Source organism: Hemitrygon akajei, chromosome 3 (genome assembly GCF_048418815.1).
Source record: "Hemitrygon akajei chromosome 3, sHemAka1.3, whole genome shotgun sequence".
Lineage (NCBI taxonomy): Eukaryota > Metazoa > Chordata > Chondrichthyes > Myliobatiformes > Dasyatidae > Hemitrygon > Hemitrygon akajei.
The window spans coordinates 96,036,382-96,060,133 of NC_133126.1; the positions used below are offsets into that span (position 1 = coordinate 96,036,382).

At 54.2% G+C, this 23,752-nt stretch overlaps 1 protein-coding gene across 1 annotated transcript in view; it reads right to left on the reverse strand.

Annotated features, from left to right (window-relative positions):
* The window catches only part of LOC140725227 (1-phosphatidylinositol 4,5-bisphosphate phosphodiesterase beta-2-like), a 158,431-nt gene that overhangs the window by 115,330 nt on the left and 19,349 nt on the right, over positions 1–23,752 (reverse strand). Inside the window, exons 4-7 of the mRNA XM_073040394.1 lie at positions 21,289–21,429; positions 20,448–20,527; positions 18,457–18,510; positions 3,994–4,069 (exon numbers count right to left, since the gene is read on the reverse strand). Coding sequence (XP_072896495.1) covers positions 3,994–4,069; positions 18,457–18,510; positions 20,448–20,527; positions 21,289–21,429 — 351 coding nt within the window. The remainder of the gene's footprint in view (positions 1–3,993; positions 4,070–18,456; positions 18,511–20,447; positions 20,528–21,288; positions 21,430–23,752) is intronic.

Consider the following 23,752-nt stretch of genomic DNA (forward strand, 5'->3'; position numbering starts at 1 on the left):
GTAATTAATGTATCTCTTTTTAAATTTTATTTAGAGATACAGAACAGCCACACCACCCAGCAACCCGCCTATTTAACAGTTAACTATATAACAATTACAGCACGGAAACAGGCCATCTCAGCCCTTCTAGTCCTAGCCTAATCACAGAACTATTTACAAAGACCAATTAGCCTACTAACTGGCAGTCACGGGGAGAGGGTACAAACTCCTTACAGGGGATGCTGGAATTCAACTCTGAACTCCGACACCCTGACCTGTAATAGCATCTCACTAGCCGCTCGCCCTGACCTGTAATAGCATCTCACTAGCCGCTCGCCCTGACCTGTAATAGCATCTCACTAGCCGCTCGTCCTGACCTGTAATAGCATCTCACTAGCCCCTCACCCTGACCTGTAATAGCATCTCACTAGCCGCTCGCCCTGACCTGTAATGGCAGCTCACTAGCCGCTCGCCCTGACCTGTAATAACATCTCACTAGCCGCTCGTCCTAACCTGTAATAGCATCTCACTAGCCGCTCGTCCTGACCTGTAATAGCATCTCACTAGCCCCTCACCCTGACCTGTAATAGCATCTCACTAGCCGCTCGCCCTGACCTGTAATAGCAGCTCACTAGCCGCTCGCCCTGACCTGTAATAACATCTCACTAGCCGCTCGTCCTGACCTGTAATAGCATCTCACTAGCCGCTCACCCTGACCCGTAATAGCATCTCACTAGCCCCTCACCCTGACCTGTAATAGCATCTCACTAGCCCCTCACCCTGACCTGTAATAGCATCTCACTAGCCGCTCACCCTGACCTGTAATAGCATCTCACTAGCCGCTCATCCTGACCTGTAATAGCATCTCACTAGCCCCTCACCCTGACCCGTAATAGCATCTCACTAGCCGCTCACCCTGACCCGTAATAGCGTCTCACTAGCCCCTCACCCTGACCTGTAATAGCGTCTCACTAGCCCCTCACCCTGACCTGTAATAGCATCTCACTAGCCGCTCACCCTGACCTGTAATAGCATCTCACTAGCCCCTCACCCTGACCCGTAATAGCATCTCACTAGTCCCTCACCCTGACCTGTAATAGCATCTCACTAGCCGCTCACCCTGACCTGTAATAGCATCTCACTAGTCCCTCACCCTGACCTGTAATAGCATCTCACTAGCCGCTCACCCTGACCTGTAATAGCATCTCACTAGCCGCTTGCCCTGACCTGTAATAGCATCTCACTAGCCGCTCGCCCTGACCTGTAATAGCATCTCACTAGCCGCTCACCCTGACCTGTAATAGCATCTCACTAGCCGCTCGCCCTGACCTGTAATAGCATCTCACTAGCCGCTCGCCCTGACCTGTAATAGCATCTCACTAGCCGCTCGCCCTGACCTGTAATAGCATCTCACTAGCCACTCGCCCTGACCTGTAATAGCATTACTTGGAAAATGTAAGCCGTCTGTTCCTGTAACTTTTAATCAGCAACAGGAACAAAACCACACCCATTCCTCATCCTCATCACAGCCCATTCAAGTCCAGTATGTCCTCCCAACATCGGCAGTTCTATACCTCATCTCAGTCCTGTATGTCTGTACACATCACCCCTCTCATCTCAGTCCCATGTCTGTGTCTCCCCCTATGCTGACTGGAGTCAGAGGACAGAGCGAGTACACCTACCCTCAGACACGGTGATATTGTGATATTATCTTGCTCATTCTCACATAGGTTGCCACAGTGAATATTGCTGTATCTATCCTCTTCTCCTTCCTCCAATCAGGTGCCCTTCCAAACCACATCAAGAGGGTTTATTGATAATTTTGAGTACTTAAACCGTCTGATATCAACACCATCTCAATAATTCCCTCTTCCAAGTCTGCCTAGGAACTGACCGGAAGCCATTCACATGCACCGCCCAGCCACGTGTCAGGCCTTTGGCCCAGTTACACATCATGGATGTTCCTGTCAAACAGCATCCCAACCAGTTCCCACACATGTGGAGTGACTTGACGAATTTTCTGTCTTTGTTAATGAACGTGCTACTTCCTTCCCAACAGGTAAGATGACAACAGAAGATCTTGATTAAGCACAGTGCTGGGATCACTGGAAAACACCATTCTGACATTTTTTCTATCACTATCAGAGTTGTTCTCCTCAGGACTGAACACCTCCCTGCTGAACAGAGTCTACTCCCATTTGGGGTAGGCAGGGCAGCTCTGTGAGGATCATGTTTTTTGATTTCTCAAGTGTCTTCAATACCACACACCCCTCATTGCTGGGGAAAAAGCTTTGTTCAATGGAGGATGACACTTCCATTGTACCCTGGAAGGAATACCTGACTGGTGGACCACAGTTTGTGCAGCTTCAGACACGGCTATAAGCAGCACTGCAGCCCCACAGGGAACTGTACTGGCTCCCTTCTTGTTTATCCTGATTATGCTGGACTTTAGATACAACACCAAGCCATGTCATCTGCAAAAATTATCAAACGACTCAGCAATTGTTGGGTGTATAAAGGGAGGACGGGAGGATGAATACAGGACCCTGGTGGAGGACTTTGTCAAATGGTGCGAGCTGAATCATCTGTAGCTCAATACCAGTCAGACAAAGAAGATGGTGATGGACTTTAGAAAGATGTAGCCTACACTGCTCTCTGTTACTATTGAAAGTGAAGACATGATTGTCATGAGGACCTACAAGTACAGGTGCCCCCTCCTTTACAAAGGTAGAGTGTTTCTATGAAACCTTTCTTAAGCCGAAATGGTGTAAAGCGAAGAACCATTAACTTGTATGGGAAAAATTTTTGTGAAAGTGAAGTGGCGTAAAGCGGGGGGACACCTGTACCTGGATGACAGACTTGAGTGGAGCACCAACACAGGGGCTACATACAAAAAGGACTAGAGTCACCTCTACTTCCTGAGGAGACAGGGGTCCTATGGAGGATGAAGGCCTCTCCCTGACATGTTCTACCAGTCTCTTGTCGCCAGTACAATCTTCCATGCGGTGGTGTGCTGAGGCAATGGCATCAACATGGGTGATACCAACAGGCTCAATAAACTGATTAGAAAGGCTGGCTCTGTTATAGGAGTAAAATTGGATACTCTGGAGACTGGGGCAGAACAAAGGGCCCTACAGAAAATCCTGGCAATTCCGGACAATGTTTCTCACCATCTGTGTGCCACCTTGGCTGATCAGAAAAACACTTTCAGTAACAGACGGAGACATCGGTGCTCCAGACGAGGCCATTCTTACCCTTGACCATCGTGAGTCAACCTATAGCTGGAGAAATGATGACCCCTCCTGTGAGACTGTCTGTGGCAACTTACCTTTGTTTTGTAATTTATTTTTTTATTGAAGTTCATCAAACGAACATTTCCATAAGATGTATTTCAGACATTGTACATATATATCACAAATCTCCACAAAGTATTTATCTGAGGTATACACTTATAGAAAAGAGTGGAAAGAAAAAACAAGCAAAAGGAAAGAACTATGTACAAGTAGGGAGTGATCTTTTTTTTTACAACAGATTCATTGATTTGTGAGAATAAAATCAGGCCTATGAGGCATTATGTAGTTAAACTATTTTTCCCAGTATGAATCAAATTGTTCCAGCTTATGGTTAACAGATGCTGTTATCTTCTCCATTTTGTAAATATCTATTGTAATCTCCATCTATGTATTTAAAGTTGGGCTCTCCTGTGATAAACCATTTCCTAGTAAGAGTCTTTTTACCAGCAACCAACAGTATATTCATTAAATATTTATCTCTTTTCAACCATTATTTTTAATTCTTTTTACTCTTCTAATATTTGTACATTTTGTGTACTGTATCTGTGCACTTGTAATGCTGCTGTAAGACTGCAATTTCCTTTGGGATCAATGAAGTATTTATCTATCTATCTATCATTCTGAGTCCGTGCTCCAAGGGAGATTTCTATCAGTCTGATCACACCACTTTTCACTCAGATGTCAGTCCTCATCAGACCCACATCAGGAGCAAATTACTCACCTTCTCAGTCGGAAGATTACAGGCACTCAGTGCAGCCTCTACCCGCTTCCTGTCAGCCGCAAACAACTGGAAAATACTGCCGATATAGAAGGGAATTTGTGAAAAATGGAGGCCCTAACGAAAGGGCTTTAACTTGAAATATTAACTCTGATCCTCTTCCCACAGATATGTTCAAGTTCAAGTCTAATTATCATTCAACCCAACCTGTGAATAAAGCCAAACATTCCTCCAGGGCCAAGCTGCAAAACACATTACCAACAGCACACAGCACATCACACATTCCACATCACACAATGCACACCGTACACCGCACACCGATATCGCACACAAAACACAGCACACCGTACACCACACACCGACATTGCACACAGAACACCGTACACAGAACACAGAACACAGCACACCGTACACCGCACACAGAACACCATACACAATACACAGCTCACAGCACATAGCACATATAGTTACAATAGCAGAACAGCCCTAACCCTACACCTCCATCTCGTCCCCTAACCCTATACCTCCGTCTCATCCCCTAACACTACACCTCCGTCTCCTCCCCTAACCCTACACCACTGTGTGATCCCCTAACCCTACACCACTGTGTGATCCCCTAACCCTACACCTCCATCTCCTCCCCTAACCCTACACCACTGTGTGATCCCCTAACCCGACACCTCCATCTCCTCCCCTAACCCTACACCACTGTGTGAACCCTTAACCCTACACCACTGTGTGATCCCCTAACCCTACACCTCCATCTCCTCCCCTAACCGTACACCTCCGTCTCGTCCCTTAACCCTACACCTCCGTCCCATCCCCTAACCCTACACCTCCGTCCCATCCCCTAACCCTACACCTCCATCTCCTCCCCTAACCCTACACCACTGTGTGAACCCTTAACCGTACACAACTGTGTGATCCCCTAACCCTACACCTCCGTCTCCTCCCCTAACTGTACACCTTCATCTCCTCCCCTAACCGTACACCTCCGTCTCAACCCCTAACCCTAAACCACTGTGTGATCCCCTAACCCTACACCTCTGTCTCATCCCTTAACCCTACACCTCCTTCCCATCCCCTAACCCTACACCTCCGTCTCCTCCCCTAACCCTACACCACTGTGTGATCCCCTAACCCTACACCTCCATCTCCTCCCCTAACCCTACACCACTGTGTGATCCCCTAACCCTACACCTCCGTCTCCTCCCCTAACCGTACACCTCCGTCTCCTCCTCTAACCCTAAACCACTGTGTGATCCCCTAACCCTACACCTCTGTCTCCTCCCCAACCCTACACTTCCGTCTCCTGCCTTAACCCTACACCTCCATCTCCTCCCCTAACCCTACACCACTGTGTGAACCCTTAACCCTACACAACTGTGTGATCCCCTAACCCTACACCTCCATCTCCTCCCCTAACCGTACACCTCCGTCTCCACCCCTAACCCTAAACCACTGTGTGATCCCCTAACCCTACACCTCCATCTCCTCCCCTAACCCTACACAACTGTGTGATCCCCTAACCCTACACCTCCGTCTCCTCCCCAACCGTACACCTCCATCTCCTCCCCTAACCGTACACCTCCGTCTCCACCCCTAACCCTAAACCACTGTGTGATCCCCTAACCCTACACCTCCGTCTCCTCCCCTAACCCTACACCTCTGTCTCGTCCCTTAACCCTACACCTCCGTCCCATCCCCTAAACCTACATCTCCGTCTCCTCCCCTAACCCTACACCACTGTGTGATCCCCTAACCCTACATCTCCCTCTCGTCCCCTAACCCTACACCTACGTCTCCTCCTCTAACCCTAAACCACTGTGTGATCCCCTAACCCTACACCTCCGTCCCATCCCCTAACCCTACATCTCCGTCTCCTCCCCTAACCCTACACCACTGTGTGATCCCCTAACCCTACATCTCCCTCTCGTCCCCTAACCCTACACCTACGTCTCCTCCCCTAACCCCACACCTCCGTCTCCTCTCCTAACCCTACACCACCATCTCCTCCCCAACCCCACACCTCCGTCTCCTTCCCTAACCCCAGACCTCCATCTCCTCCCTTAACCCCACACCTCCGTCTCCTTCCCCAACCCTACACCTCCGTCTCCTCCCCTAACCCTACACCACTGTGTGATCCCCTAACCCCACACCTCCGTCTCCTCTCCTAACCCTACACCTCCATCTCCTCCCCAACCCCACAACTCCGTCTCCTCCCCTAACCCTACACCTCCCTCCTCCCCTAACCCTACACCTCTGTCTCCTCCCTTAACCCCACACCTCTGTCTCCTTCCCTAACCCCACACCTCCATCTCCTCCCTTAACCCCACACCTCCGTCTCCTTCCCCAACGCTACACCTCCGTCTCCTCCCCTAACCCTACACCACTGTGTGATCCCCTAACCCTACATCTCCCTCTCATCCCCTAACCCTACACTTACGTCTCCTCCCCTAACCCCACAACTCCGTCTCCTCCCCAACCCCACAACTCCGTCTCCTCCCCTAACCCTACACTTCCCTCCTCCCCTAACCCTACACCTCTGTCTCCTCCCTTAACCCCACACATCTGTCTCCTTCCCTAACCCCACACCTCCATCTCCTCCCTTAACCCCACACCTCCGTCTCCTTCCCCAACCCTACACCTCAGTCTCCTCCCCAACCCTACACTTCCGTCTCCTCCCTTAACCCCACACCTCCGTCTCCTTCCCTAACCCTACACCTCTGTCTCCTCCCCTATCCCTACACCTCCGTCTCCTTCCCCAACCCTACACCTCCGTCTCCTCCCCTAACCCTACACCTCCGTCCCCTCCCCAACCCTACACCTCCGTCTCCTTCCCCAACCCTACACCTCCGTCTCCTCCCCAACCCTACACTTCCGTCTCCTCCCTTAACCCCACACCTCCGTCTCCTTCCCTAACCCTACACCTCCGTCTCCTCCCCTATCCCTACACCTCCGTCTCCTCCCCTAACCCTACACCTCCGTCTCCTCCCCTATCCCTACACCTCCGTCTCCTCCCCTAACCCTACACCTCCGTCTCCTCCCCTAACCCTACACCTCCGTCTCCTCCCCTAACCCTACACCTCCGTCTCCTTCCCTAACCCTACACCTCCGTCTCCTCCCCTATCCCTACACCTCCGTCTCCTCCCCTAACCCTACACCTCCGTCTCCTCCCCTATCCCTACACCTCCGTCTCCTCCCCTAACCATACACCTCCGTCTCCTCCCCAACCCTACACTTCCGTCTCCTCCCTTAACCCCACACCTCCGTCTCCTTCCCTAACCCTACACCTCCGTCTCCTCCCCTATCCCTACACCTCCGTCTCCTCCCCTAACCCTACACCTCCGTCTCCTCCCCTAACCCTACACCTCCGACTCATCCCCTAGCCCTACACCTCCGTCTCCTCCCCTAACCCTACACCACAGTGTGAACCCTTTACCCTACACCACTGTGTGATCCCCTAACCCTACACCTCCGTCTCCTCCCCAACCCTACACCACTGTGTGATCCCCTAACCCTACACCTCCGTCTCCTCCCCAACCCTACACCACTGTGTGATCCCCTAACCCTACACCTCCGTCTCCTCCCCTAACCCTACACCACTGTGTGATCCCCTAACCCTACACCTCCGTCTCCTCCCCAACCCTACACTTCCGTCTCCTGCCTTAACCCCACACCTCCGTCTCCTTCCCTAACCCTACACCTCCGTCTCCTCCCCTAACCCTACACCACTGTGTGATCCCCTAACCCTACACCTCTGTCTCCTCCCCAACCCTACACTTCCGTCTCCTGCCTTAACCCCACACCTCCGTCTCCTTCCCTAACCCCACACCTCCGTCTCCTTCCCTAACCCTACACCTCTGTCTCCTCCCCTAACCCTACACCTCCGTCTCCTCCCCTAACCCCACACCTCCGTCTCCTTCCCTAACCCTACACCTCTGTCTCCTCCCCTATCCCTACACCTACTTCTCCTCCCCTAACCCCACACCTCCGTCTCCTCCTCTAACCCTAAACCACTGTGTGATCCCCTAACCCTACACCTCTGTCTCCTCCCCAACCCTACACTTCCGTCTCCTGCCTTAACCCTACACCTCCATCTCCTCCCCTAACCCTACACCACTGTGTGAACCCTTAACCCTACACAACTGTGTGATCCCCTAACCCTACACCTCCGTCTCCTCCCCAACCGTACACCTCCATCTCCTCCCCTAACCGTACACCTCCGTCTCCACCCCTAACCCTAAACCACTGTGTGATCCCCTAACCCTACACCTCCGTCTCCTCCCCTAACCCTACACCTCTGTCTCGTCCCTTAACCCTACACCTCCGTCCCATCCCCTAACCCTACATCTCCGTCTCCTCCCCTAACCCTACACCACTGTGTGATCCCCTAACCCTACATCTCCCTCTCGTCCCCTAACCCTACACCTACGTCTCCTCCTCTAACCCTAAACCACTGTGTGATCCCCTAACCCTACACCTCCGTCCCATCCCCTAACCCTACATCTCCGTCTCCTCCCCTAACCCTACACCACTGTGTGATCCCCTAACCCTACATCTCCCTCTCGTCCCCTAACCCTACACCTACGTCTCCTCCCCTAACCCCACACCTCCGTCTCCTTCCCTAACCCCAGACCTCCATCTCCTCCCTTAACCCCACACCTCCGTCTCCTTCCCCAACCCTACACCTCCGTCTCCTCCCCTAACCCTACACCACTGTGTGATCCCCTAACCCCACACCTCCGTCTCCTCTCCTAACCCTACACCTCCATCTCCTCCCCAACCCCACACCTCCGTCTCCTCCCCTAACCCTACACCTCCCTCCTCCCCTAACCCTACACCTCTGTCTCCTCCCTTAACCCCACACCTCTGTCTCCTTCCCTAACCCCACACCTCCATCTCCTCCCTTAACCCCACACCTCCGTCTCCTTCCCCAACGCTACACCTCCGTCTCCTCCCCTAACCCTACACCACTGTGTGATCCCCTAACCCTACATCTCCCTCTCATCCCCTAACCCTACACTTACGTCTCCTCCCCTAACCCCACAACTCCGTCTCCTCCCCAACCCCACAACTCCGTCTCCTCCCCTAACCCTACACTTCCCTCCTCCCCTAACCCTACACCTCTGTCTCCTCCCTTAACCCCACACATCTGTCTCCTTCCCTAACCCCACACCTCCATCTCCTCCCTTAACCCCACACCTCCGTCTCCTTCCCCAACCCTACACCTCAGTCTCCTCCCCAACCCTACACTTCCGTCTCCTCCCTTAACCCCACACCTCCGTCTCCTTCCCTAACCCTACACCTCTGTCTCCTCCCCTATCCCTACACCTCCGTCTCCTTCCCCAACCCTACACCTCCGTCTCCTCCCCTAACCCTACACCTCCGTCCCCTCCCCAACCCTACACTTCCGTCTCCTCCCTTAACCCCACACCTCCGTCTCCTTCCCTAACCCTACACCTCTATCTCCTCCCCTATCCCCACACCTCCGTCTCCTTCCCCAACCCTACACCTCCATCTCCTCCCCTAACCCTACACCTCCGTCTCCTCCCCAACCCTACACTTCCGTCTCCTCCCTTAACCCCACACCTCCGTCTCCTTCCCTAACCCTACACCTCCGTCTCCTCCCCTATCCCTACACCTCCGTCTCCTCCCCTAACCCTACACCTCCGTCTCCTCCCCTATCCCTACACCTCCGTCTCCTCCCCTAACCCTACACCTCCGTCTCCTCCCCTATCCCTACACCTCCGTCTCCTCCCCTAACCCTACACCTCCGTCTCCTCCCCTAACCCTACACCTCCGTCTCCTCCCCTATCCCTACACCTCCGTCTCCTCCCCTAACCCTACACCTCCGTCTCCTCCCCTATCCCTACTCCTCCGTCTCCTCCCCTAACCATACACCTCCGTCTCCTCCCCAACCCTACACTTCCGTCTCCTCCCTTAACCCCACACCTCCGTCTCCTTCCCTAACCCTACACCTCCGTCTCCTCCCCTATCCCTACACCTCCGTCTCCTCCCCTAACCCTACACCTCCGTCTCCTCCCCTAACCCTACACCTCCGACTCATCCCCTAGCCCTACACCTCCGTCTCCTCCCCTAACCCTACACCACAGTGTGAACCCTTAACCCTACACCACTGTGTGATCCCCTAACCCTACACCTCCGTCTCCTCCCCTAACCCTACACCACTGTGTGATCCCCTAACCCTACACCTCCGTCTCCTCCCCAACCCTACACTTCCGTCTCCTGCCTTAACCCTACACCTCCGTCTCCTTCCCTAACCCTACACCTCCGTCTCCTCCCCTAACCCTACACCACTGTGTGAACCCCTAACCCTACACCTCTGTCTCCTCCCCAACCCTACACTTCCGTCTCCTGCCTTAACCCCACACCTCCGTCTCCTTCCCTAACCCTACACCACTGTGTGATCCCCTAACCCTACACCTCCGTCTCCTCCCCAACCCTACACTTCCGTCTCCTGCCTTAACCCTACACCTCCGTCTCCTTCCCTAACCCTACACCACTGTGTGATCCCCTAACCCTACACCTCCGTCTCCTCCCCAACCCTACACTTCCGTCTCCTGCCTTAACCCTACACCTCCGTCTCCTTCCCTAACCCTACACCACTGTGTGATCCCCTAACCCTACACCTCCGTCTCCTCCCCTAACCCTACACCACTGTGTGATCCCCTAACCCTACACCTCCGTCTCCTCCCCAACCCTACACTTCCGTCTCCTGCCTTAACCCCACACCTCCGTCTCCTTCCCTAACCCTACACCTCCGTCTCCTCCCCTATCCCTACACCTCCGTCTCCTCCCCTAACCCTACACCTCCGTCTCCTCCCCTATCCCTACACCTCCGTCTCCTCCCCTAACCCTACACCTCCGTCTCCTCCCCTATCCCTACACCTCCGTCTCCTCCCCTAACCCTACACCTCCGTCTCCTCCCCTAACCCTACACCTCCGTCTCCTCCCCTATCCCTACACCTCCGTCTCCTCCCCTAACCCTACACCTCCGTCTCCTCCCCTATCCCTACTCCTCCGTCTCCTCCCCTAACCATACACCTCCGTCTCCTCCCCAACCCTACACTTCCGTCTCCTCCCTTAACCCCACACCTCCGTCTCCTTCCCTAACCCTACACCTCCGTCTCCTCCCCTATCCCTACACCTCCGTCTCCTCCCCTAACCCTACACCTCCGTCTCCTCCCCTAACCCTACACCTCCGACTCATCCCCTAGCCCTACACCTCCGTCTCCTCCCCTAACCCTACACCACAGTGTGAACCCTTAACCCTACACCACTGTGTGATCCCCTAACCCTACACCTCCGTCTCCTCCCCTAACCCTACACCACTGTGTGATCCCCTAACCCTACACCTCCGTCTCCTCCCCAACCCTACACTTCCGTCTCCTGCCTTAACCCTACACCTCCGTCTCCTTCCCTAACCCTACACCTCCGTCTCCTCCCCTAACCCTACACCACTGTGTGAACCCCTAACCCTACACCTCTGTCTCCTCCCCTATCCCTACACCTCCGTCTCCTTCCCTAACCCTACACCACTGTGTGATCCCCTAACCCTACACCTCCGTCTCCTCCCCTAACCCTACACCACTGTGTGATCCCCTAACCCTACACCTCCGTCTCCTCCCCAACCCTACACTTCTGTCTCCTGCCTTAACCCCACACCTCCGTCTCCTTCCCTAACCCCACACCTCCGTCTCCTTCCCTAACCCTACACTTCCGTCTCCTGCCTTAACCCAACACCTCCGTCTCCTTCCCTAACCCTACACCTCCGTCTCCTCCCCTAACCCTACACCACTGTGTGATCCCCTAACCCTACACCTCTGTCTCCTCCCCAACCCTACACTTCCGTCTCCTGCCTTAACCCCACACCTCCGTCTCCTCCCCTAACCCCACAACTCCGTCTCCTCCCCAACCCCACAACTCCGTCTCCTCCCCTAACCCTACACTTCCCTCCTCCCCTAACCCTACACCTCTGTCTCCTCCCTTAACCCCACACATCTGTCTCCTTCCCTAACCCCACACCTACATCTCCTCCCTTAACCCCACACCTCCGTCTCCTTCCCCAACCCTACACCTCAGTCTCCTCCCCAACCCTACACTTCCGTCTCCTCCCTTAACCCCACACCTCCGTCTCCTTCCCTAACCCTACACCTCTGTCTCCTCCCCTATCCCTACACCTCCGTCTCCTTCCCCAACCCTACACCTCCGTCTCCTCCCCTAACCCTACACCTCCGTCCCCTCCCCAACCCTACACTTCCGTCTCCTCCCTTAACCCCACACCTCCGTCTCCTTCCCTAACCCTACACCTCTATCTCCTCCCCTATCCCCACACCTCCGTCTCCTTCCCCAACCCTACACCTCCATCTCCTCCCCTAACCCTACACCTCCGTCTCCTCCCCAACCCTACACTTCCGTCTCCTCCCTTAACCCCACACCTCCGTCTCCTTCCCTAACCCTACACCTCCGTCTCCTCCCCTATCCCTACACCTCCGTCTCCTCCCCTAACCCTACACCTCCGTCTCCTCCCCTATCCCTACACCTCCGTCTCCTCCCCTAACCCTACACCTCCGTCTCCTCCCCTATCCCTACACCTCCGTCTCCTCCCCTAACCCTACACCTCCGTCTCCTCCCCTAACCCTACACCTCCGTCTCCTCCCCTATCCCTACACCTCCGTCTCCTCCCCTAACCCTACACCTCCGTCTCCTCCCCTATCCCTACTCCTCCGTCTCCTCCCCTAACCATACACCTCCGTCTCCTCCCCAACCCTACACTTCCGTCTCCTCCCTTAACCCCACACCTCCGTCTCCTTCCCTAACCCTACACCTCCGTCTCCTCCCCTATCCCTACACCTCCGTCTCCTCCCCTAACCCTACACCTCCGTCTCCTCCCCTAACCCTACACCTCCGACTCATCCCCTAGCCCTACACCTCCGTCTCCTCCCCTAACCCTACACCACAGTGTGAACCCTTAACCCTACACCACTGTGTGATCCCCTAACCCTACACCTCCGTCTCCTCCCCTAACCCTACACCACTGTGTGATCCCCTAACCCTACACCTCCGTCTCCTCCCCAACCCTACACTTCCGTCTCCTGCCTTAACCCTACACCTCCGTCTCCTTCCCTAACCCTACACCTCCGTCTCCTCCCCTAACCCTACACCACTGTGTGAACCCCTAACCCTACACCTCTGTCTCCTCCCCAACCCTACACTTCCGTCTCCTGCCTTAACCCCACACCTCCGTCTCCTTCCCTAACCCTACACCACTGTGTGATCCCCTAACCCTACACCTCCGTCTCCTCCCCAACCCTACACTTCCGTCTCCTGCCTTAACCCTACACCTCCGTCTCCTTCCCTAACACTACACCACTGTGTGATCCCCTAACCCTACACCTCCGTCTCCTCCCCAACCCTACACTTCCGTCTCCTGCCTTAACCCTACACCTCCGTCTCCTTCCCTAACCCTACACCACTGTGTGATCCCCTAACCCTACACCTCCGTCTCCTCCCCTAACCCTACACCACTGTGTGATCCCCTAACCCTACACCTCCGTCTCCTCCCCAACCCTACACTTCCGTCTCCTGCCTTAACCCCACACCTCCGTCTCCTTCCCTAACCCTACACCTCCGTCTCCTCCCCTATCCCTACACCTCCGTCTCCTCCCCTAACCCTACACCTCCGTCTCCTCCCCTATCCCTACACCTCCGTCTCCTCCCCTAACCCTACACCTCCGTCTCCTCCCCTATCCCTACACCTCCGTCTCCTCCCCTAACCCTACACCTCCGTCTCCTCCCCTAACCCTACACCTCCGTCTCCTCCCCTATCCCTACACCTCCGTCTCCTCCCCTAACCCTACACCTCCGTCTCCTCCCCTATCCCTACTCCTCCGTCTCCTCCCCTAACCATACACCTCCGTCTCCTCCCCAACCCTACACTTCCGTCTCCTCCCTTAACCCCACACCTCCGTCTCCTTCCCTAACCCTACACCTCCGTCTCCTCCCCTATCCCTACAACTCCGTCTCCTCCCCTAACCCTACACCTCCGTCTCCTCCCCTAACCCTACACCTCCGACTCATCCCCTAGCCCTACACCTCCGTCTCCTCCCCTAACCCTACACCACAGTGTGAACCCTTAACCCTACACCACTGTGTGATCCCCTAACCCTACACCTCCGTCTCCTCCCCTAACCCTACACCACTGTGTGATCCCCTAACCCTACACCTCCGTCTCCTCCCCAACCCTACACTTCCGTCTCCTGCCTTAACCCTACACCTCCGTCTCCTTCCCTAACCCTACACCACTGTGTGAACCCCTAACCCTACACCTCTGTCTCCTCCCCAACCCTACACTTCCGTCTCCTGCCTTAACCCCACACCTCCGTCTCCTTCCCTAACCCTACACCACTGTGTGATCCCCTAACCCTACACCTCCGTCTCCTCCCCAACCCTACACTTCCGTCTCCTGCCTTAACCCTACACCTCCGTCTCCTTCCCTAACCCTACACCACTGTGTGATCCCCTAACCCTACACCTCCGTCTCCTCCCCTAACCCTACACCACTGTGTGATCCCCTAACCCTACACCTCCGTCTCCTCCCCAACCCTACACTTCCGTCTCCTGCCTTAACCCCACACCTCCGTCTCCTTCCCTAACCCTACACCTCCGTCTCCTCCCCTAACCCTACACCACTGTGTGATCCCCTAACCCTACACCTCTGTCTCCTCCCCAACCCTACAATTCAGTCTCCTGCCTTAACCCCACACCTCCGTCTCCTTCCCTAACCCCACACCTCCGTCTCCTCCCCTAACCCTACACCACTGTGTGATCCCCTAACCCTACACCTCTGTCTCCTCCCCAACCCTACACTTCCGTCTCCTGCCTTAACCCCACACCTCCGTCTCCTTCCCTAACCCTACACCTCCGTCTCCTCCCCTAACCCTACACCACTGTGTGATCCCCTAACCCTACACCTCTGTCTCCTCCCCAACCCTACACTTCCGTCTCCTGCCTTAACCCCACACCTCCGTCTCCTTCCCTAACCCTACACTTCCGTCTCCTGCCTTAACCCCACACCTCCGTCTCCTTCCCTAACCCTACACCTCCGTCTCCTCCCCTAACCCTACACCACTGTGTGATCCCCTAACCCTACACCTCTGTCTCCTCCCCAACCCTACACTTCCGTCTCCTGCCTTAACCCCACACCTCCGTCTCCTTCCCTAACCCCACACCTCCGTCTCCTTCCCTAACCCCACACCTCCGTCTCCTTCCCTAACCCTACACCTCTGTCTCCTCCCCTAACCCTACACCTCCGTCTCCTCCCCTAACCCCACACCTCCGTCTCCTTCCCTAACCCTACACCTCTGTCTCCTCCCCTATCCCTACACCTACTTCTCCTCCCCTAACCCCACACCTCCGTCTCCTTCCCTAACCCTACACCTCTGTCTCCTCCCCTAACCGTACACCTCCGTCTCCTCCCCTAACCCCACACCTCCGTCTCCTTCCCTAACCCTACACCTCTGTCTCCTCCCCTAACCCCACACCTCCGTCTCCTGTCCCAACCCTACACCTCCGTCTCCTCCCCTAACCCTACACCACTGTGTGATCCCCTAACCCTACACCTCCGTCTCCTCCCCAACCCTACACTTCCGTCTCCTGCCTTAACCCCACACCTCCGTCTCCTTCCCTATCCCTACACCTCCGTCTCCTCCCCTAACCCTACACCTCCATCTTGCCCCCTATCCCTACACCTCCGTCTCCTCCCCTATCCCTACACCTCCGTCTCCTCCCCTATCCCTACACCTCCGTCTTGCCCCCTAGCCCTACACCTCTGTCTCCTCCCCTATCCCTACACCTCCGTCTTGCCCCCTATCCCTACACCTCCGTCTCCTCCCCTATCCCTACACCTCCGTCTTGCCCCCTAGCCCTACACCTCTGTCTCCTCCCCTATCCCTACACCTCCGTCTCCTCCCCTATCCCTACACCTCCGTCTTGCCCCCTAGCCCTACACCTCTGTCTCCTCCCCTATCCCTACACCTCCGTCTCCTCCCCTATCCCTACACCTCCGTCTTGCCCCCTATCCCTACACCTCCGTCTCCTCCCCTAACCCTACACCTCCGTCTCCTCCCCTAACCCTACACCTCCGACTCATCCCCTAGCCCTACACCTCCGTCTCCTCCCCTAACCCTACACCACAGTGTGAACCCTTAACCCTACACCACTGTGTGATCCCCTAATCCTACACCTCCGTCTCCTCCCCTAACCCTACACCACTGTGTGATCCCCTAACCCTACACCTCCGTCTCCTCCCCAACCCTACACTTCCGTCTCCTGCCTTAACCCCACACCTCCGTCTCCTTCCCTAACCCTACACCTCCGTCTCCTCCCCTAACCCTACACCACTGTGTGATCCCCTAACCCTACACCTCTGTCTCCTCCCCAACCCTACAATTCCGTCTCCTGCCTTAACCCCACACCTCCGTCTCCTTCCCTAACCCCACACCTCCGTCTCCTCCCCTAACCCTACACCACTGTGTGATCCCCTAACCCTACACCTCTGTCTCCTCCCCAACCCTACACTTCCGTCTCCTGCCTTAACCCCACACCTCCGTCTCCTTCCCTAACCCCACACCTCCGTCTCCTTCCCTAACCCTACACCTCTGTCTCCTCCCCTAACCCTACACCTCCGTCTCCTCCCCTAACCCCACACCTCCGTCTCCTTCCCTAACCCTACACCTCTGTCTCCTCCCCTATCCCTACACCTACTTCTCCTCCCCTAACCCCACACCTCCGTCTCCTTCCCTAACCCTACACCTCTGTCTCCTCCCCTAACCCTACACCTCCATCTCCTCTCCTAACCCCACACCTCCGTCTCCTTCCCTAACCCTACACCTCTGTCTCCTCCCCTAACCCCACACCTCCGTCTCCTGTCCCAACCCTACACCTCCGTCTCCTCCCCTAACCCTACACCACTGTGTGATCCCCTAACCCTACACCTCCGTCTCCTCCCCAACCCTACACTTCCGTCTCCTGCCTTAACCCCACACCTCCGTCTCCTTCCCTATCCCTACACCTCCGTCTCCTCCCCTAACCCTACACCTCCGTCTTGCCCCCTATCCCTACACCTCCGTCTCCTCCCCTATCCCTACACCTCCGTCTCCTCCCCTATCCCTACACCTCCGTCTTGCCCCCTAGCCCTACACCTCTGTCTCCTCCCCTATCCCTACACCTCCGTCTCCTCCCCTATCCCTACACCTCCGTCTTGCCCCCTATCCCTACACCTCCGTCTCCTCCCCTATCCCTACACCTCCGTCTTGCCCCCTAGCCCTACACCTCTGTCTCCTCCCCTATCCCTACACCTCCGTCTCCTCCCCTATCCCTACACCTCCGTCTTGCCCCCTAGCCCTACACCTCTGTCTCCTCCCCTATCCCTACACCTCCGTCTCCTCCCCTATCCCTACACCTCCGTCTTGCCCCCTATCCCTACACCTCCGTCTCCTCCCCTATCCCTACACCTCCGTCTTGCCCCCTATCCCTACACCTCCGTCTCCTCCCCTATCCCTACACCTCCGTCTTGCCCCCTAGCCCTTCACCTCTGTCTCCTCCCCTATCCCTACACCTCCGTCTCCTCCCCTATCCCTACACCTCCGTCTTGCCCCCTATCCCTACACCTCCGTCTCCTCCCCTATCCCTACACCTCCGTCTTGCCCCCTAGCCCTACACCTCTGTCTCCTCCCCTATCCCTACACCTCCGTCTCCTCCCCTATCCCTACACCTCCGTCTTGCCCCCTATCCCTACACCTCCGTCTCCTCCCCTATCCCTACACCTCCGTCTTGCCCCCTAGCCCTACACCTCTGTCTCCTCCCCTATCCCTACACCTCCGTCTCCTCCCCTATCCCTACACCTCCGTCTTGCCCCCTATCCCTACACCTCCGTCTCCTCCCCTATCCCTACACCTCCGTCTTGCCCCCTAGCCCTACACCTCTGTCTCCTCCCCTATCCCTACACCTCCGTCTCCTCCCCTATCCCTACACCTCCGTCTTGCCCCCTATCCCTACACCTCCGTCTCCTCCCCTATCCCTACACCTCCGTCTTGCCCCCTAGCCCTACACCTCTGTCTCCTCCCCTATCCCTACACCTCCGTCTCCTCCCCTATCCCTACACCTCCGTCTTGCCCCCTATCCCTACACCTCCATCTCCTCCCCTATCCCTACACCTCCGTCTTGCCCCCTAGCCCTACACCTCTGTCTCCTCCCCTATCCCTACACCTCCGTCTCCTCCCCTATCCCTACACCTCCGTCTTGCCCCCTATCCCTACACCTCCATCTCCTCCCCTATCCCTACACCTCCGTCTTGCCCCCTAGCCCTACACCACTGTTTGGTCTCCTAACTGCCAGGCTCTGTGTCAGCCCATGAAGTTTTCTTTTATTTTGTAGCCGTACTTTTTGACTGGGATTCTTCTCTCTTCATTCACATATATTTTTATCCTTGTGTACCTGCAGAGTAAATTGATATAAGCAAATCATCCATTTATCTGGGACTGGATCGCATACAAATCACATCAGGCTCTTTATTTGCATTTCACTCCCTTTATGAAAGTCACAAACTGCAATTCATTTCCTACAAAAGCATTGGTGAAAGGTTTTGAAAAACTGGTTTCAAGAGTTAGGAACTGGGGTGCACCCAAGTAGGTGTGATTGGCTCTACTGAGTAAAGCCCACCCTGATTGTAATGCGACTACACCCTCTCCCTGGTGGGCCAAGGAAATCGACTGGAAGTTATTGACTGGACAAAGAAGGCAGGGTTGAGCCTGGGTAGTTGTGCCCGCTGGCCACAAATGTTGACTGAGAGTTCAGAGGGTGCAGTAGTTACAGTCACTGAACCTCACAAACGCTTATCATTCTGGGTTGCCACTAACCTGAAGCTGAGCGGACCTGCCACACAGGTACTGGGGGGGCTGTGAGAGGGCATCAGAGGCTGGCTGTCCTGCAGTGAGTTTATCAGCTCCTGACATTCCAACACTCTTCCATCCACAAGGCACAAGTTAGGAGTGTGGCTGAACACTCTCCATTTCAAAGTTTAACAGTTAAAATGAAATTGATCACCAAAGTACATATTGTATATATAACCACATTCTCCCGTTGGCTGCCAGTGACAAGCGGTGTTCCACAGTGGTCAGTCTCTGCTCCAGTACTTTTCACATTGAATGAAAATTGTTGACTTTGTGGCCAAGTTTGCAGATAATGCAGAGGTGGAGGGGCAGGAAGTGCTGAGGAAGCAGGGAGTCTGCAGAAGCACTTGGAGAGTTTTGAAGAATGGGCACAGATGGAATGTAGTGTAGGGAAGTGTTTTGTCATGCACTTTGGCTGAAGGAATAAAGTAGCAAATTGTTTTCTAAACGGGAAGAAAATTCAGCTGTCAGAGTTGCAAAGGGTCTTGGGAGTCCAACTGCAGGATTCCCTAAAGGTTAACTTGCCCATTGAGACAGTAGTAAGAGAGGCACTTGCAATTTTAGCATCTATTTTCAAAGGACTAGAATATAAAAGCAAGAATGTAATGATGAGGCTTTGTAAGACATTGGTCAGACCACATTGTGAGCAATTTTGGGTCCCCTATCTAAGAAAGGATGTGCTAACATTGGAGAGGCTCCAAAGTAAGTTTATGAGAATGATTCTGGAAATAAAAGGGTTAACATACGAGAAGCATTTGATGGATCTGGGCCAGTACTTGCCGGAGGTTAGAAGAATGAAGAGAGATCTCATTGAAATGTACCGAATATTGAAAGGGCTGGACAAAGTAGGTGTGCGGAGGATGCTTCCAGTAGTAGGAGTTTCTATTCTCGGGTGGGACGATCGATGTCCCTTTAGAACAGAGGAATTCCTTTAGCCAGGTGGTGGTGAATCTGTGAAATTCATTGCCACGTACAGCTGTGGAGGTTAAATCATTGGGCATATTTAAAGTGGAGGTTGATAGGTAAGGGTGTCAAAGCTTGTGGGAGGAGAATGGGACTGAGAAAATAAATCAGCCATGATGAAATGGTGGAGCAGACTCGATGGGCTGAATGGCCTAATTCTGCTCCTGTGTCTCATGGTCTTATGGTTTTAAATACAACTTTGAGATTCATCTTCTTGTAGGCATTTACAGGAAAGAAAGACAACAGAATTTCACAAAAATATACATAAGCAGACAAAGATTGATATACAACTAATGCTCAACCATTCAACACAAAGCAGGCGCTCGACTGGCACCCGTCCGCCACCGGTGCACAATGTCTGCAGCGAGCACCAGCTACGCCGACAGAACCTCCCGAACCTCTGACCACCACCTCCAAGAAGGCAGGGCACTGCCACTACCCACAGGTTCCCCTCCACGTGCCACCCCGTACTGACTAGCTGCTCCTGCAGAAGAAACGCAGCTCTGGAGTCACACTCACATTTTGTTGATTGTGGATAATCTCGAGGCATTGTGGGTCAAAGGATGGGTGGCGATTTTCAGGATTTCCGCTGCCCAGTCCTAAACAGGACAAGAGAGATCAGGTGGAGTTCTGGAGAGCTGGTAGCCAGTGCTGCAACCCTCTACACACCAAGCCCGGTCGTCCATGACCAGACACAAGCCAGGAGATGTCAAGTAGCTATCGTGTTTGCTTCCCAGTCGCAGGCGCAGTTTATCAAAATACCCTCCCCTTGGGCAGTGGGAATTGAAATGGCAGCTCACCAATTCAACTCCATCAGCACATCCCTTCATTCACAGCCCCCACCCCTCTCAGTCACTTGCAGCCTCACCCCTCACCCTGCCTCCATCACTCTTCACCCACCACCATCATCCCCACCCCCTCACTCGTACTACTCCACTGTCACCCCTAGCCCCACCACCAGAACTCCACCCCACTCATAGTCAAACCCTTATCAACCTACCTCCTCTGTCACCCTCAGTCACTCCCCCTCACCTGTCTCCATCACCCCTCATCCATCCATCTCTCAGTCAAGCCCTCCCTCACCCCCAGCCACACGGTCACAACTCCACCCACCAACACCCACACGCCTTCCTGTCCAACCCTATGAACCCCAGCCTCTGCATCACCATACTCTCACCTCCAATACCCCTCGCCCCCTCCATTGCTCTCTGGCCCCAACAAAGGCCGCTGGTCTGACCTTGGGAGGAGGACTTCCTTTGCTCCCACAGCCTTCCCCAGTAGAGTGAGCGTGCAGGGTCGAGGAGGCGGTGGGCAAACTCTGCCCGCACAGCGCCAGCCCAGTGAAACTACAGCCACTTACCTTCACCACGTTCACCTTGAAAGCAACAAAATTTTCAAACACCAAGCTGTGAAAATCCTGGCCAGACACCACGGTCAGGCACTTGGAGTAGAAGTTCGAGTTGGGATTATCCACGTCGAAAAGTTCACGGATTTTAAGATTCTGTGGGTGGGGGAGGAACAAAAAGTGGGATAAGGGTGGGTCATTCCAGTTAGAGTTAGAGACTCTGGGAGTCTATGTCCTGAAGCAGGTGGGGGCTGGGTGAGGAGGGTCTGCTCGGATCACTCAGGTGGTAGCAGAGTCGAACTGGCAACAGGCAGGAAGAGATGACGTACGAGCTGAGCTGGACCGCTGGCAGAGCGGGGAGGCAACATCCCCACCCAGGACCAGCTGGCTGAGGAGGCTTATTTTCCTGCAGGCTGCCCACACAGCTGCAGACACTGGGAACATCTGGTTGCTTATGCAAATACAAATCACGTCGGTCACACTCATCCAGACGTTGCCTCACCTGCCCAGGGGCTACCGACTAGATTCTCCGTTCAGCTCCGTTCCAGTGATTTGCGGCTCGATGTCAATGGACGCGGGAAATTAACCAGCCCGTATACTGGGAAAGACTCACCCTGCGTACACGGGGAGAGCGGCCTCCCTGTACACAGACACATCCCCCACCCCGCCCCCTCCCCGTACACAGGCAGAGGGAATGCCCACTGCGTGCAGAGCCCCAACCCCCCTGCGGATCTTAACTAAGCAAGTGTCCAGTCAGTTTCTCATTGACTGGTCATTACCCTCAGGTCTACCCCTGCCTCACCAGGATACTGGTCTCCCTCCAGTTCAGGCGTACAGCTCACCTCCACCCCAGAAGAGATTCCAATGATCCCAGAAGCTGAATCTGTGCCCCCGGCACCAGCTGCCTATCCACACAGTATCTGCCTTTCCTTCTATTTCTGTCCCCACGCACGTGGCACTGGGAGTCATCCAGAGGCCGGTACTTTTGACCTCCCGCTTTTAACCTCTCTCCTAGCTCCCTATATTCACTCTGTAGGATCTCATCCCTTTTTATGACAATGTCCTGCAAGATCTCACCAGAAAACCCTTTCTCTCGAATGGCTGTGTCTCCCGATGCTCAAAATTGAACTTCTGAGTCAGATGGGTGTTGCAGAGAGGATTAACTCTCCTACCCTCTCTCACATACAGCACAATACAGGCCCTTCAGCCCACAAAGCTGTGCTGAACATGTCCCTACCTTAGAACTACCTAAGCTTTACCCATAGCCCTCTATTTTTCTAAGCTCCATGTACCTATCCAGGAGTCTCTTAAAAGACCTTATCGTTTCCACCTCCACCATCGCTACTGGCAGCCCATTCCATGCACTCACCACTCTCTGCATAAAAAACTTACCCCTGTCATCTCTTCTATATCTATTTCCAAGCACCTTAAAACTATGCCCTCTCATGCCAGCCATTTTAGCCCTGGGAAAAAGCCTCTGACTATCCACACGATCAATGCCTCTCATCATCTTATACACCTCTATCAGGCCACCTCTCATCCTCCGTCACTCCAAGGAGAAAAGGCCGAGTTCACTCAACCTATTCTCATAAGGCATGCTCCCCAATCCAGGCAACATCCTTGTAAATCTCCTCTGCACCCTTTCTATGGTTTCCACATCCTTCCTGTAGTGAGGCAACCAGAATTGAGCACAGTACTCCAAGTGGTGTCTGACCAGGGTCCTATATAGCTGTAACATTACCTCTCGGCTCTTAAATTCAATCCCATGATTGATGAAGGCCAATGCACCGTATGCCTTCTTAACCACAGAGTCAACCTGCGCAGCAGCTTTGAGTGTCCTATGGACTCGGACCCCAAGATCCCTCTGATCCTCCACACTGCTAAGAGTCTTAACATTAATGCTATGTTCTGCCATCATATTTGACCTACCAGAATTAACTTATCACACTTATCTGGGTTGAACTCCATCGGCCACTTCTCAGACCAGTTTTGCATCCTATCAATGTCCCGCTGTAACTTCTGACAGTCCTCCACACTATCCATAACACCTCCAACTTTTGTGTCATCAGCAAATTTACTAACCCATCCCTTCACTTCCTCATCCAGGTCATTGATAAAACTCACAGAATAAGGGACCCAGAACAGATCCCTGAGGCACACCACTGGTCCCCAACCTCCATGCAGAATTTGACCCGTCTACAACCACTCTTTGCCTTCTGTGGGCAAGCCAGTTCTGGATCTATAAAGCAATGTCCCCTGGGATCCCATGTCTCCTTACTTCCTTACCAAGCCTTGCATGGGGCACCTTATCAAATGCTTTGCTAAAATCCATATACACTACATCACTGCTCTACCTTCATCAAGGTTTTTAGCCACATCCTCAAAAAATTCAATCAGGCTCGTAAGCCACGACTTAGCCTTTGACAAAGCCATGCTGACTATTCCTAATCACATTATGCCTCTCCAAATGTTCATAAAT